The sequence below is a fragment of the Strix uralensis genome, chromosome 2, assembly GCF_047716275.1.
Source record: "Strix uralensis isolate ZFMK-TIS-50842 chromosome 2, bStrUra1, whole genome shotgun sequence".
NCBI classification, from domain to species: Eukaryota; Metazoa; Chordata; class Aves; order Strigiformes; family Strigidae; genus Strix; species Strix uralensis.
In genome coordinates, this window is record NC_133973.1 from 72,098,318 (window position 1) to 72,115,860 (window position 17,543).

Consider the following 17,543-nt stretch of genomic DNA (forward strand, 5'->3'; position numbering starts at 1 on the left):
TGGAACTGGAAGTCCATCTGAAAAATAAAATTTCAAATGGGCTCTCTCAGGGCACACTTGCTGGAGGTGATCCATGACAACGGCCCAAACCTCTCCCACCCTGTGCCAGATGTTAACCATGGCCAAGACATTTCCATGCAACCTTAAGATGATGTCACTAGGGGTGGAAAATGAGATTTCTGAAATTTATATCACAACAGATAGCAGAGATTTTTAAGGGCAAACAACTGGCTGAGGGTAGTGTTGCAGGGCAAGGGGGTTGGGGGAAGAGAAACAGCAACAGCAATGGGCAGAAATGGCAGTTAGGCAGGGCCTCAGCCAAAAGAACCCAGGCTGGTATTTAGGACCTTTTCTTGGAGCTAAAACAAAGACTGAGAATAGAGCAAGAGGAACAAGTACGCGGTTTGAGAACCCAGTTGATTTTACCATGTAACCCGAGTTACACAGAGCCATTCTTTCGATTAATTATCACCTCTCTTACAGGAGGGAAGCAAGCATGCTCTGCTGAAAATGTTAATGTAACTTTGCTGCTGCAAAACAAAACACAGCACGACTGGAGTGGCAGAGTCCAGGATGTGGTGCTACCACATCAGGGAGAGAGGCAAGGAATCCAGTGACAAGCAAAGGCGATTCTAACGGCAAAGTCTAACTTCAGTTAAGGATCTTCATAAAGATGAATGCTTTTCTCTACTCAATCCTGACAGTAACTACTATCCCACCAACAATTATGTTTCAGTCCATTTGACCATAAAGCCAGTAACACACCCATTAAAGATTCACCAAATTCAGAAGCAGAAAATTTGACTGGAACATCACATTCATGCCAGAAGGAATAGGGGAAAGGAGATGACAAGAGGCTGGAAACTGATACAGGACACAGCTAAGCCTGGAACTGCCTCACTGCTAGGCAGCAGCAGAATGCAGAACATTCCAGAGCATTAGGCAGCATTGTCTCCTCTCCCAGAGGGCTATGCAAGGAATATAATATTACTTCCAAAGTCCTCTTGGGAGCTGCACTCATCACCCTGCAGGAGAGGAACTTGCTTCTCTCACAAACATGGGGAATAGCGCTTGATGGTACAGGCAGAAGTTCCCTTACTTCCAAGCCTCAGGCTACAAGAAAAATCAGATCAGAGTAAGACCAGAAATGCAAATATCCCTGGAATGGCTGAATGAAGAATGCTGTGGTGGGTAGATATGATAGGGACATAATATTGCTGCTGGGTGAAAAAAGGAGAACATCCAATAGCTTTGGAAATACACTGCTTCTAAGTGTTGACAGAGGACAGTCATAGGGATCTTGGCCTTGCTTCCACATGGCAGTTAAACTCTTTCTCAACAGTCTAAACCACCAGCAGCAGCATACCAACTGAGGTGAACTCAGGGATGTAACAGTACTGTCGTCTCTGGCCAGAATAAATCACGGACACTGAAAGGGAAAAACAGATGGCCTGAGGTTGCCTACAAGTAAGCTGGCTGTGGTGGCCAAGTTCCACACTAGATGTGTTAACAGCATTTCAGAAGTTTGAAGTACAGTGGGGACCACAGATGCTTTAGCCTGCACACTCCAGACCTCAGAAGTGGAAAAGAATGTGCTTGTCATTCCTTTCTCCTGAAGAGAAATAGATTTGGACCACTTATTTGCTCTTGAGTTGGAGGGTCTTACCAGGCCAAGACTAGGATTGGAACACCTGCATGGGATCCAGCTGCACAGCTATTAGGACACAACAAATGCCTTCAGATTTTTCTGAAACTGCAGCTCCTGGTCCAGCAAACCGATGGCTAGAAAGCTCTGACAGAGCATCAGCCCTCACCCAGGCAACTGAAGAACAGCATGTGAGGGTTTTGGCGCAGACCCACACAAGTGGCGTACAAGAGTGGGATATAACTTGTAGAGTGGCTTCTCGAAACAGGGCTTGTAAATGGAATTACAGCCAAAACCAGACAATCACAGGAAGCCAATAAGTATGTATTTGAAGAGTATTACTATACTCTCAAAAGAAAAAAAAAAAAAAAAAAATCAAAGGAAACAGATCACAAGGTGCTTCTTTTCCATCAGACTGTTGAAAGCAGCTGAAATGCCACAGTGCACACACCACAGGCATTAAGCATGAGGGAGGCAGGTGACACAGTAAAGATGCTGAGGAAGCATTGCAGTCTTTGGTCTGGAGAGAGATGCATCATCTGGTCAAAAAGTACTCGGGCTATTCAACGATAAAACACTGTCCATGGACTGTATACCAGAAATTGCAGGTATCTTGCATTAGTATCATGAAATAAGGATTCTTCCAGATACTTCTGTAATACAGATGAGCACACTGACAGATATTTATAAAACCCAGATGGAATTCTGCTGTGAAAGAATTCACAGCTAGATATTCTAAATGAATTCTTATTTTCTTTTGGTTAAAGTTGTTTTCCTTTAGAAAAACATCTTAACATTATGATGATGAAATTGCATTAGTATCTTAATTTCTCAATGCTCAGAAGAGAAGCAGTCCAAGCACATGACTGTTTGGACAGGCACATTCATTGACAACGTGCTGGCACAATACTGACAAGAACAGACATAAGAACAGCATCAGAGAGGTGACAGACCACTACGGCTCAGCACTTTAATGGGGCAGGAGGAAGAAGAGGGGAAGCTCTCTCTCCCATTGTCACTGTCACTCTCATACAAAACCCTGACCAGAAAGCAGACACTAATCTACATCTCAGCCCTGTTTTCATATGACAGCATGCTGAGGTTAGCTTAAAGGGAAAACAGAAAATTATATACCAAGCCAGTCTCCTATGAAAGATTAAAATAGCAACACTATCATCACTTGCTTTTTTTCTTGAAGGTGATGAGTGATACAAAGCTTAAAATTCGCTATTGAAGCAAGAGAGAGACTCAGCCTTTCCTCAGCACAGAGAAGCACTAGTCTTCCTCAAGCAGGCAATCAGGATTCACTTGTCCCCAATTACACGATAAAAAAACAACACTGTGTAACTAATGAACACTTACATAATTACAGTGAAGACAAAGAACTTGAGCTTTAATGTGGCTTGAAATTAATAAGGTCAGATCCACAGCTCACATGAACGTGGCCTGAGATTTTAGCATGAAGTAACTTCCAAATGCCTTGTCTTCATTGGCTGCGTTTGTTTCTTTAACTTTAAGCTAGCTCACACAGGACAGCCAGGCTGAAGTAAAAGTATTCTCGTAATTCACTAAGAAGGCAAAATTATTTTTAGGAATGATGGAAAAAAAAAAAAAAACCAAAATAATTAAGGATTCTTCCAGATACTTCTGTAATACAGATAAGCACATTGACAGATATTTATAAAACCCAGATGGAATTCTGCTGTGAAAGAATTCACAGCTAGATATTCTAAATGAATTCTTATTTTCTTTTGGTTAAAGTTGTTTTCCTTTAGAAAAACATCTTAATAATTTTTTAAAAATACACGGAAAAAAGAAAAATGATTGCCCAATTTTTCTTCTGTAAAAACAATTCTGAAAAAATGTTTTCAAAACCAAATAAAATCTGTTGAAATTTTTCATTCAGAATAGAATTTGATTTCTTGATCTGTAATAAATTTATTGTTTATTTCTTTCTGAATCCATGTTCTTTATTAGTTTTGCACCTCTGTATCATAAACCAAACATTTTTTGGAAGCAAGAGGAGAACTAAAGAAGCGAAGAGCTCCAATAACAGCTTCCTCTAACAAAAGCCTAGCAAAACCACCCTTCATAGTTCCCAAAGTATTCTGAACTACTTGGACAGTGTGGTCTCCAGTCTCTTGCCTCCCCTGTTTTGCAATTTCACTGTGTAACTATCAACATTTCTGTAAATTATATTAATTCCACTTGTCAGTTCCACTGATTAATTCAGTAATACTTCTCAGGAAAAAAAGATTTTAAATTGTACAAAATTAGATTGACATTAGACTGAAAGATATACTTGAACATACAAAGATGTGTTGCCAGTAATACAAGACATCATCTGGAAGACGGTGTAAGTACGTATTATTTAGAGTAGAGAACTATCTAAGCTCCTGTTTTCAGCTCTCCACCAAGGCTTGACAGAAAATAGGATTGCCTCTTTATCCAGAGTAGAAATCTGCAACATTTTGTAAGGAAGAGTATTATTTCTTATTGCAAGGGTACACAGTCCCTGTTCTTTGGTACCTCTCCTGATACAAGTTGCCAAATACGGTTCTGAAAATTAGGAACTCAAATTCATATTTATATTCTCACAGTACAGGTGCTTTGCACCTAAGAAAACACAGAGCCCTTTATCTAGAGATGCGAATATCTATTTCTTAATTAGCAACTTTCACAATCAAAACAGAGGCAAATCAAAACAACCATATGGATGCCTGAAATTTAGAGTAATGCTTACAGTTTGATAATGAAGACCATGACTAACAGCTGTAATTTTCAGTCAACAGTATTTTATTAAATTTGTTATTTAGTTACCCTATCAAACATTTGTGTAATCATGTAAAAGACATGAAATTGGTTAATAAAATTTGACATAAAGACACAGAATAAAATATCAGTATACACATTACCTTAGTGTTCTCAAGTAGAACTTCATCTCTACCTAAGCCAGGTCCTATGACAACTGAGTGCAGTCGTGGTAACCATTTTTCCACCTCATGGACAGCATTGGGACTATCACTAAACAGAATTGGGAAAAAAAGACAAGTTTACAAAGGCTTCATTTTAGTATTCTCAGAATCTGAGTTGAAGATGCAAGATAGAAGGATGTATTTCCTATCTTGAGTGTCAGGCAATTTTATCCTCCAAACTACCAAAAATCTGTGACCCAGGAAATATGGAATGGTTGTCCAAATAGCCAGAATGAAACATTTCTCTCAATTCATTCCTTAGGGGATACCACATAAAACAAGCAGGCAATTGCAAGTATCCACTATGGTTGTTACAAAATAAATAAAACCCAAGCAGGAAACCAACAGTTCTTACAGTGTCACAATTCCCTATTTAATGCTTCTTTGCAGAGACTACAACTTGGAGAGAGGTTCACTATCTCGCAGGTATATGCTGCGGCTTGCTGGAAATGATGCAATTATTTATTACCCTGCATGGCAAAATGATAAATCTACTCATAGGTTTTTTTTGTCAGCTGCTTCATAAGCATTTGTTCCAACTGAATTATGGCCAAACTGTCCCCTTTCCCCAAAAGGCAACAGGAGAATCAAGCTATTCAGTAAGGGTATTATCTGCTTGTAATGCTTAAGATTTCTGTAGTATTCAGGTTTTGTCTACACTGGAAAAATGACGAGAAAATCCACTGCCAAATATAGCTGCCACAATACAGCATTCAGCTGCTGACCAGAACTGTTTATTTTGTTCTGATCAGTTTTGTTGTGTAAATAGGTCAGAATATTTTGAAAGCACTGCCCAACAATGTCAGTAAATCTGAGTTAAAGCGAGGAAAAATTTAGCCTCCCTCCCCACCTCTGACAAAATGTTCATTTATCGTTGTCACTTATAACTGAAGCATGGGGGAATAAAGCTCCCTATAGGCTAAGCAAGGAGGTACTATTTGATAGTACTGCTCAGAATATTTTGAGCTTGCAATACTTCAACAAAGCGCTATTATTATGGATGAAAGCCCTTGCATGTTTTTCATAACCAACAGCTGTACTGATGGGACACACCACTTGGGAACAAGTGTTTAGCTCACGTCTGGCAGAATCAGCAAATTCCGCAACGATTTCTGCAAGTGCCAGGCAGGAGCCCAAAGCTTTTGCAGCTGCACGGAGTGAGGCGGCCCGCTCAAGGCCGCAGGGATGCAGTGCCTCACGCCTGGCCGCGGCCCAGCAGCCCCTCCACTGACAATAGCTGCTTCAGAAATCCCCGGTTGCAGCAGCGCCCGCTCCCCAAAGGCACCCTGTGCTGACACCACAAAACAGCTCTGTCAAAACAAGGCTGCTGGGTGGAAGCGATGACCTGCTTCAAGGGCAAGGGAGACAACGAACCACGTGAGGACATCGCTGCCTCTGAAGCAGCCCCCCGCTTAGCGAGCTGAAGTTGAATTTCCATTCCTCCCTGCTCCTCTAATTCACAAGGAAACAGTAGTAGCTTAAGAATTGCCGAACAGCTCACTTTTTTTTTTTTATGTCCTGTACAACCACCTAACAGTTTATGATGTAGATACAAGCTGGAAATAAAAATGAGTCAAGAAATATTTAAAGCACTATTAAAAAAAGCCAGTCCTTTTATATGTGGTAGGTTCAACATGTGAAAAATTGTCCGTGGACCAAACTCTAATAAAATGTCACCATTTTGGAATGCAGACCACTTTATTTACATGCTGAAACTGATTTTATCCCTAGAAGACCAATATATATATCAAATATATATATTTCTCAAATAAATCTCATATGTATCTATATATCATATAGATATAAGAATACTGGTATATATATATAAGGCTGTTTGAATAGACTGGATTCAAAATACCTTTGGATAGTAGAAGCCAAATACATTAAATAAATGTTCCATTAAATGTAAGCTAAGAAAAGAGCCATGGATAGTACCATAACTGCCCTGCTCTTTTACAAATATCTCATGCAAATAATCTCAAGGTAGAAAGTTTGCCAATTTATTTATATTCAGGACTGAAATACGATAATTTTGTCTCCAACCCAATTGATAATGTGCATTCTTCAAAACAAAGCCATCTCTTGGGAAATGAACAGTCCAACATTAAGCCACTCCTGCTCACTTTGCCTCTGGTAATAATAAAAACCTACTGTAGAGCTTTTCATCTTCAAAGCATTTTACAAACATTACGTTCACATAACTCCTTTGCAACTTCACATCAAGAAGCAACCCAAGGCATATGAAGGGCCCAGAGATTTAAAATGGTGATAATGACTATTACATTGCAAAATCAGCTATAAAAAATGCTGTAAAATAACTGATGGATTTTGATTCTTCATAAAGAAAGCAGAACAAATACTGCCTCAGAGCAGCATCATGCCAACTTCACTTTAAGATACTGGATGTTCACAACAGCTGTGGTTGTGAAGCTAAGGACACCTTACAAATATTCTGTATCTACAGCTTCTCTGAAAGTGGAAGGGCTATCGTGTCATTTTACAGTTTATTCCCATACACAGACATCAAAGTAGTAGCATTTTAAAGCTGATAGGGTACAGATGATCAATAAGTAACTTTCGTCAGTAAGGGGTCTCACCTTGAACGTTCCTGACCATGAGATTTAGCACAAAGACAGAAACTCCTCTAGCTCTTAATGAGAGTCTATACATAGCACCTGAACATGCCCAGAAGAGTTCTCTGATGCTGAGCTCAGCTGGCCCCTACACCCTCCAGCTTCAGAGCAGGTAATGCTCAAGCTGCCTATCAAGCACACTCCCTGGACCATGGTAGTTCCTCACCAGTAGAAGAAGTTGTTGGGAGAGTCTAGCTGGCATGGGCTAAAAACCTCACTAAGGATCATTTGGGTAATTTGCCAGTACAGATAATCATATTTGGGTACCTGAGAATAAATATTCCTTGGCAGTTGTTGAGTTTATTGCTACAGAAAAAAACGGTGTGTATTCTTGTTTGCCCGTGGATCAAAACCAGACAAAAAAAATGAAACACCAAAATACTTTGGGGGCACCACCACAGAATGCAAGTCAGGTCTTCAGCTGTTTGCTGTGTACTAGGCTCACACAAGTAACGTTGTTAACCTCCTTTGTCCCTTCATGCCAATTTCTCTGCCTGATTACTAACCTGATTTCAAATTTCTCCATTTAATTATCACCTCCACTACCCAAGACATGCACACACAACTGAAATTAGCACTGTATTTTTTTTAAAAAAAGAAAGTATCTAGAAAGGTATGAGGTATGAAGAAAATGTTCACTTGATCAAAAGGGATGCAATCTTCAGGCTCTGACAGAAGGGTATTGAGTAAGCAATGATCAGCACTGCCTTCAGAGGTGCAGAGCCATATGATATGCAACTTGGCTTTTTTCCAAAACAGGAATCACTAATGAAATACCCCTACTCTAAAGCACAAAGCTACTATTAATATAAAAATCTCTTGCAAGGCCACAAGAAAACAGCATTCGAATTTCTAAAAAGAGGGTAAAAACCTTTGAGAGAGACTCTGATTAACTGAAAGTCAGGGATTTCCCAAAATAAATCAATTTTTTGGAAGGTGATGAGGCAAGAGACTGGGAAACAGTCTGGCTTTCCCATAATTTGAAAATATACTCTCTGCACCATGAACATACACAACAGAAATAGTTTGGAAAGCTGAATCCAAGCAGTAACACCTGTAGACATGGAGAGGGAACTACAGTACCACTGTGCAGATGTGTGCAATTAAAGATTCTGGTGACAGACCACAGCTGCACATTTGCAGGGAATTAACAGATCTTCAAACAGCTACATAACTTCCAGCTAACCACTACATGTCATGTGACATGTTGTCAGATGCCATTCTGATGAAAATCTAGATTATGACAGCTCACTGTTGTTCAATCAAGCGATCAACCAACACCCCTCCAAACCCCAAAAGCTTCCTCAAAGTCTTAGCTTGTCTGGAAAACAACCAATAAAGATCTGACTGCATACAGAAAAGAACTATCACAGGATAAACATGGAAATAACAACTGCAAGACAACAGAATCATTAATAAGGAAAACCAAAGGAGCTCCAGTAACTCATCTCATACATGTGAAGTTCAGTAGGTAAGAAAGAGTCTAAAGCTAATGTCAACAATCATTCAATCAACTTTACACATTGTCCATTAGTCAAAGCAGATCTAAACAATTAAGCAAGCATACAGAGAGTCTCATGGGGGGCACACTATGAAAAAGGACCCCACAGATGTTTCCCTGATCAGCTTTCCTTGGCTATTAGTGAGGTAGCACAGAGAGACAAAGCTTCGCCCAATGGAGGCTGGGAAGACTGTGATCTCTTGTGAAAACACAACAGCTTTATCATTCACCTTCCCGGAAGCCCCTGTGTAGACAGGGCCAACGTACAGTGTTCAGCATCCTGCACATTCATCTTTTTGCTCTTTTCTCTAGAACGTATTGAGAAAAGTACTTTCCACGCAAAATCTACAAAGATTCTTCAAATTAAACAGCACTGAGTCTCTGAAATGGTGAGGAAAATTTTTCTTTATGAATTATTGGTAGCTTTAGATAACTGCTGCCAAATTAAAATCAATACACCCTGAAAAAATTCCTCTTGTCTTGCCACCTCAATTATTTTTGCATACAGGAACAGCATTGGTTGCATTACGGTGCTTATGGCAGTAATTGCTGGATTCAGTACTACAGAGTCTCACTGCTACCTCTTAAAGCACAACCTCACAGTCTCTTATGATACCTTTCAGATTTGAAAAGCTAATATAGAAAATAAAAACTTTAAGTCAAGCTTTTGGCTCTTCAGGACTCCTCCTATATTTCACTATCACACAATCAAAATTGACATAAATCATAGTTCTGTGGACCTTCATCGTGGTGAAAGCTTGATGTAACAACCTTTCCAAAAACAAAGCCTGAAAAAAGATAGTGGCTACTGCCCTAATATCATCCACAGTTTCTAAACATCTTCCAGAGCAGTTTGTAACAGGTATTTGAGAGGTGCCATCTGCTTGAAAGTTTGCTCTAGGCTGGTTACTGCCCAGAGTGGGAGAACACTTGACAGCTAGGGCCTGAAACACAACTCCCATCCCCAGCCCTCCAAAAAAAAAAAAAAAAAAAGAAAACTTGGCAGTACATTGCATTTTATTCAAAGACTGGCTTTCACCAAATGATCAAAAGCCACCAAGGCAATAGCTTTAAATTATTACAGAAAGCTTTAAACACAGCAGCTTTCCTCATTCAGGATGAATGACAGTTACTGTTGTTGCTTTCTAGAGGAGCAAAAGGAACAACAGCGATAAGGTGCAGCCTTGTCAAATTTTACATGGAAACAAGAAAATGTGAAGTCAGCATGGGTGTAACCAGGAGCTACAGAAATAGCAGATAAGCATGAATGACAGCACAGACAGGAGGCAGCGGGACTGCAGCTCTTCACACATGTTTTAGGCAGACCTGAAACCACCTTAGTAATCAGAAATGTGGTTTGGACATCACAAAACATCAATCAGTGGGACTTCCTGCTAGAGAAGGACATGGGACACAAGCAAGGCTGCCATCACTTGATCAACTATATGGATCCTTGCTGGACGGTGTATTTTTCAAATTCTGCTCATTACCTGTGAACACTTGGTGGGACTGGGGCAACTCCAAATGCATTAAAACATACTGTTGCAAAAGTCTGTTACATAAACTCAGGCAAAGCCACTTTAAGTGGGCAGTTTCAAAAGCCAACCTAGAGTGTTATCTTCAAAGATGGGAAAAAGTCTCTGATCTGAGGATGAAAGAGTTTCAGTTTTGTTTGTCCAAGCACTGCAGGTAATTATGTTAATGTGAATCAAATGTTAGACCTGCCAACATTTAGATCCTGTCATGTTATACAGTACATCAAAAGAGCAAAAGATGGGACATAATGTGTAGCTCTAGAATTTAAGTAGTTATCTCAGAAAGCTAATTATTAACTATTGTGGTGGACCTTGGGTGAGGCCATTATTGGAAACCGGGTAAATAAGATAGGGAGAGAGATTATTTTGGAAAGGTTAGGTTAAAGGAATTAAAGGCAAAACCAGTGCAAAAAAATATTGGAGCATAAAATTAAACTAATTCTATATTCCAAGAGTAGCTATATTTGTCAATGTTTAAATCATCATTCTTTTAAATTAACTCAAAATTTCCAGGAGCCCAAAGGCTTGAGGCAGCACCTTTTGGGCCCATAAGCAGAACTGGAAATAACAACTTACTCTAGAAAATCTCACTGATCCCATTATCAACTCATGGGTCTCTCACCAAGCACCTCAATCAGATAGAGCAAATCTCAGTGACAACACAGTGGCATGAAGTTGGCTGGATGAAAATAGAGACCAAAAAGACATAGCTTTAGTAAATTAAGATTAGTATATTAAAATGTCCCCTGAAAAGTTTAGAAGACAAAATGGTCATTTTCACCTACGAGGCTGTTGAAAGATCTTTCAATAGTGTTTAATCTGTAAATGCTGGGTAGACAATATCTATTTTCCTGCATCAATCTGATTAAATGACAGGGAAGAAAATGAAAGAAAAATGAAGACCCTAATAAGAGAGGGATTGAGTACTATTCAAATCAAGTGTTCTTTTTCAGCCATTAAGTAAGTTAATTTAGACACCGTAAGCGAATCTGGTAGGTTTTAACTGCATATTAACAACACAGCAGCAAGAACAGCAACCCATCATCCAGAAGCACTGGTGTCACAAGTTCATAGCAAGAGACTGCTCTTAATATACAGATAACACAGTCTTTACTTGCTCCATATTCTACCTTCAAGGCAGTAACAGTGTGAATGACCTATTGAGGTATGCATTTAGAAAAAATGCTGTATTTACCACATCATATTTTTTATATCATAATAATGACGACCCAAACTGTTTTCCACAGCTGCCACTTGGACACCTGACTCTCATTTAGGTATCAGCTCTTCTGTTTCATTAGGAATTGAGTTGTCAACACACTATAGGCAGAGCCAACAACTTCTTTATACTGAACCCCAAATGGGGTCATCTCTCTTATGCAGAGCAGAGCCTCTCACAACCTGTGAGAAAGAGCCTCAAAGAAACAGTTATTGCCTGACTCTATTTTCTGAGATTTCTCACACAGACATGACAACAGCACTCAAGGTCAACCTTATCTAGCCTTGTAAAGATAACCACAGGTATCAACACAATCATTTTACAACCTGCATTTAGATATACCCAAATATTTAAAGCAGTTGTAGTATGCTTTGATTGCAATCACGTTACCAATGTGTATTATGACAATCCCCCCCCACAGTATGATAACCAAATGTCTTGACCTCTTATTTTCAGAGTTCATGGAAGTAATTTTGACCTATTAGTATTTCCTGTGAACTGACTTGATAAGTAGAATCTGTCAAATATTCTTCCAAAGGGACTGCAATCAACCAAAACCTGTGACTTTAAAAGTGCCAGAATGAATTTAAGATGACAATGTACTTCCCTCAGAATGAAACACTTAAAATGTCCCTAGAAAAACTAATGCACTTTTTTTTAAAAATGTTAAAACCAATGAGGTGACAAGCTTTTATCACATTGGTATCCCTCTCTAGTTTGCATTCAACTCTTAAGGCACAGATGATAGTTGAATCAATACCCAGAAGGCCAGAGTACTTCAAATTAGCTGTGGACACGTGAGAAGACAGAACAAGTCTCAGTCTAAATATCTGCTTTGCTGTTGTCAGCTGGAAAAAAATAGATTGAGACCCTAAAACCTTCAAATAATAATAATAAAAAATGCAAAAGCAAATCCCAGGCATGCCTGCCTTCAACTCAAACTCAGGAAAGATTAAATACCAATGAAATATGATTCTGGTGTTAAATCACAGCAGTATGGCAGGTGTTCAGAAGGATGAATTTGGCCAGGATGTAACTGGAGTAAAACGCTCTTACATACATATACGTCTCTTTCTGATGTATCAGAAAGCAGCAAGAACAGCAGCACTGCCTGCAAGGATGACAAAATCTTTGGCTACTTCTCGCATTTTGAGGAGGTGGGAAAACCTGGGATAAGGACCTCTGCAACAGGGAGGAAAGAGCTATAGTATGGGATGAACACACCTCCTGTCTTTTATTCATTCTGCAGCATACAGCAGAGAAACAGCAGCTTTTTGTCAAGAAAGCTGGACACAGGAAACAGGTCCACGAACAAGTTTTGTCAATGGCACTGCACAACAGGATTAGAAACAATTGAAGTATACTTCTCTAAGTCAGCACACATAAACTGACCTTTCTCTCTCCCTAAGTACTTAGGAAAAAAACCCCCAAAACTTTCTCATGCGATTCCTGGCTAGATTGTTGTCAAAATGAGGTTTGGGAGAAAGATCACAAAGGTTATGCCTGCATCTTCTCTGCAGGTATAATAGGGATCCAGTAGCCAACTCACTTGGGAGGCATCTTTTTGGTAATCAGAGCAATCTGTGCTTTCTCCTTGACTTTCTCTGGCAACAAGAATTCTTGCACTTCTTCCAGCAGCTGATTCAAGAGAGGTTAGTCCTACATTACACAGAAGTGTTTAATAGCTATCCTTAGCTAACACAACTAAAAGGCATGAGCTTCCTCCCACAGAGGAACAATGTTTTTGAATCTCCTCTCCACATAATGAACTAGAAAGGGCCAAAAATCTTAAAGATTTTTCCTGGGCTTTCTTTAGAAGACTTGGCACTGGTTAAAAGTGCTCAAATAACTTATCAGGAGCTCACTATCCATGATTCAGTTCTGTGATTTTTCAAATCATCAAAACATAGACAAAATCCAACAAAACTAGGTAAAGGATGTTCCAGCAACCCTGATGTAAGCTAAGCTTCTTCATTAATGGTAACTGGCCTCAACACACAGGCCAGTCTCATGAGAGTGTTCTCCCCAATTATTTTTATTTCAAACTGAAAAGAACAATCGTTTTCAAAATCCAAACCAAAACTCGAACCGTGCAATTAACTGTAACACTTTCAGTAATTCTGGCAATCTTTCCTAGTCCATACAGACCTGTAGATACAACCAGCTGGGAGGAAGGTATTAGTTCTAAATCCATACCTCATTCAAGGGTGACTTTTTTTGGAGATAAGGGAAAAATTATGTGACTTTCTCAGAACCACAAGAAATTAATAACCTGACATCTCATTCTACTCCTCTGATAAAACTCTGGAGATCAAGGAACATATTGACTGTTGACTTTAGAAATTATCTGACAACCAGGTTACAAGTGAGCTACTCAGTAGTATCTCAATCCTTCCTGGCCTACAGAGAAAGAAAAACTCTGTAAGATTATGAAAAAGTCCTTGCAAGAGGGGAATCTAACACAATAGATTTATTCTCGCTTCTTTTCAAGTATAACCAGCTGGGTTCACATTGCTCATTTAACTCTGTGATCACTTGCCTATCAAGACAGGATAAGTTAACCTAACGCAAGTATCCAAGAAGTCTATTCAACCTGACCTGATCCAGGAAATTAACATGTGGAATATAAAAAAGCCCCTGAAAACTGTTCTCTAGGAAGTTCCCAACACTACTGTAAGGAAATATGTACAGCAGAAATCCACACAGAAAATGCCTACAATAAAACTCAAAAAAATGCAAAAGCTAAGTTTTATCTTGTCTGTATTTGTGTAGAATTTACAGTGGGACCATGTCAGCTGAGAAAATAGAAAAATGTAGCACAAACCAGGGGTAGTGGTGACAAGAGCAAGGCAGCTGTGACCAAGGCTCAGTATATTCCATTATTCAAAAGGCCCCGACTTCTGCAATACATACTTTTTATTTCACATGAAAGCAAAAAGTCAGTCTGCAAAAATACTAAACTGGTTAGCTGGTCAGTTTTTAGTTAATACTTTCAGTAATATCAAGTTGTCGTGGAAGGGGCCATAAGACATCTGACAATCCCTGAATAAAAAGTAAAAGGCACTACTGATGATACTGACTATTCATGGCCCCTAGACACCCAACTATCATTATTCAGCTCAGGTGGTGAGCATGCAGAGCCAGGTGTAGAAGCTTTGTCCTTCCAGATCCCAGGCTGCCATGTGCAGTCCCAGCTCTCTTACCTTCACTCACAGGAACAGGGAATGAAGTCAAAAACCAAACGAAACAAAACAAACTGAATGAAAGAAAAACCACAGAGAAAGCTGCATTATGGGTGCCCCCAGCATGGGACATTACACCAAAAAGAATCCCAGCATGGTCTGCAGCTGGGGCCACATGGAATTGCCCTGGCAATGCTGCAAGATGGATGCCTGTTTTCATAACCCTCCTTCTGCAATCCTACTCAGTCTTTCTCAAGTAACATTCCTTGCATCCTTGAAGTGATAGACATTTGCCAAGGACCTGAAACACAAGAGTGCAACTTCTAGCTCTCACATACCTTCACTAGCCATGCCATAGAAGATCCACAACAGCAACTCTAACGAGCCAGAAGAGCCCTTGTATTTGGGGGCAGCAGCAAAAAAAAGAGCATGTTCTTCCTTTGAGGTGATCCCCTGTGAGGTGAAGGCAGTAGGGAAAGGTAGCCGCAGCCAAGTCACAGAGATGATAAAATGTCAGACTCCTGGCAGTACAAAATGGCAGCTGAACCCTGGCAAAATGCCAAGCTGTTCAAACAGTGAATTGAGGAGTACACGGGGCCATAATTATGATTAGCATAATAAGAGAGTGGTACAACAGCTACCTAGTTACTCTAAAGGGTCATGGAGAAATCATAACAAAGCAAAGTTTTAAGGAGAGACACAAAAGAAAACAATGACGTAGCTGCTTGGTGGGTTTTACCCAGAGGTTCTTCCATGCGTGAAGTGTGGCCCGGGAGAAAGTACAAAGACTGTTTAAGAGATCAGGCTCTGAATCAAGAGCGGCCAGCCGTGCCTGCAGAACTCAAACAGCTCCACAACATATAAAAGATCATATGAAAAGTGTGACACTGAAGACAAAGGACCTTATGAGAAAAATAGGCTGTTTGTGTAAATTCGAATAAAAGCTGGGCTCGACAGAATCAGTCAACTAACCAGAAAAGACTGTTTTCGCTTTTCCTCAAATGAAGCAGAAGAGATAAAAATATGACAAAATTTAACAAACAAAATATGAACATTCTGATATTTGCATTTTTTCATTTTGAATGCCATATAAACAATATTTACTGATCCATTGCTTCATGCAATTAGCCAGCTGTCTGGGTGAAATTAATCAGTTGTAATAAAAGTATTAAACATTGAGTTTCAGACTTAAAGCTATATGGATATGAAAATTTCTAGATTCACTGTACTTTGTACATCTGGAGGAATTTATAAACAGAGCTGAAGTTTAAAATCAAGTTTTCTTTGCAAATAGAAAAATCAGAGTTTTCACTGAGATCTGAATTCCACAGAAGACAGCGAGATTCTGTGTATAAAAAAACCCATCCTTATTTAGTAGGCACAATCTGGTCCTCCTTGAACAGAAATGTTACTGTTTACACATTGTCACCTCCCTTTTTCTGCTGCTTCTGTTTCTCCTATTAACCTTTTCCATTACCACAGACATCAAGAACCCTGTGTGTACAAAAAAGGCTTCTCCCAAGGCAAGGTCAACTCCTTCCCATACCAGACAACCATATGCTGTATCCTGAGTGTGATACATCATAAAAACCTATGTTACAAGCTGATACAATCATTAAGATTCTCCATCTCATTTCTTATCATATGATATCAGGCAGAACATCAACTAAAGATGTGCCTTTTGGATTTTGGAGGCTAATGCAGCTGGACTGGTAAAAACCCTACACCTGTATCTTTCCCTTGCTTTCAAACATCATTTCTCCCCTGTCTAAAATCCAAAGTCATGGCTTTCTTCTATCTTTGAAAAAAAAAAAATAAATCCCCAACAAAACACAACCCTCGATATCTGACTTCTTTCTAAGCACCTCTCTCTACACCAACAGGAACGAAACCCACATTTAGAATGTAATAAACTTACGGCTTCCAACCACAGGCGTCCCCATAAGGGAGATCGTATTCTACTTCTCAGACACCGAAATATTTCTACTGTTGTAACTCCTTCCTTACAGCAATATCTGACAAACACTATTTTAAATTATACTTTTTCTAGCTTAACCACAGCTTTGCTACGTACACCAACAGACTTTGACACGCACTGGTGCAAGCCAAGCTCAGGGACATATACCTAAGGCACACATCTCAATTCTCATTTGCAGTGCTCATTGTAAACCATCATAACACCTAATTGAAGCAGTTTATCCTGCAAAAGTTCACCAATCAGTAACATATTTCAGAACACGAATTCAGGGAAGCACACAACTGATTTTCCCAATTAGGGCAGTTGCTTATTAAACTTTTCATCTTCCTGTTAATAAACCCTGTATTTTAGATCATTTTAGAACATCCATTTATTCCCAGGAGTAGATGTGTATTTAATGCAACATACTTATGAAAATAAATGAGAATCAACATCTCTCTTGCCCGGTCGTTTTGCGTAAATGACTATATACACAGTAGTTAGAGGAAAAAAGATACACTACTGTTGAATACTATTAGGACTGAAGAAGCAAGAGAACATACTCTATTTGCCTTTCAAATGCAAATTCTAAAATGCTGACTTGTAGTGATTCTTAGTTCTGGATTTTGCTACTGTTCACAGTTAAACGCATTACAATCACAGAACACATGTCAGCAAGTAGCAGAAAGCAAGATCTTTGCTTTTTAAAAAATTGTACTTTCATAGTAATGAAAAAAATTCACAATTGAATGTTCTATATTAAATATCTAACTGTTTGTAAATAAAGGACAAACCCAGGAGTTTTTGTAATCTCCAGCTCACCCATCCTGTAACTCAGAAAAAGAAATAATGCAAACTAATCAACTGTCAGAGTGAAATGTTCAAACTATAATCCT

At 39.3% G+C, this 17,543-nt stretch overlaps 1 protein-coding gene across 8 annotated transcripts in view; it reads right to left on the bottom strand.

The window, feature by feature from the left end:
• NAXD (NAD(P)HX dehydratase) overlaps window positions 1-17,543 on the bottom strand; it is a 55,532-nt gene that overhangs the window by 27,394 nt on the left and 10,595 nt on the right. For all 8 annotated transcript variants that reach the window (XM_074859278.1, XM_074859276.1, XM_074859273.1 and 5 more), the window contains one exon: window positions 4,561-4,669. In XM_074859278.1, coding sequence (XP_074715379.1) covers window positions 4,561-4,669 — 109 coding nt within the window. The remainder of the gene's footprint in view (window positions 1-4,560; window positions 4,670-17,543) is intronic.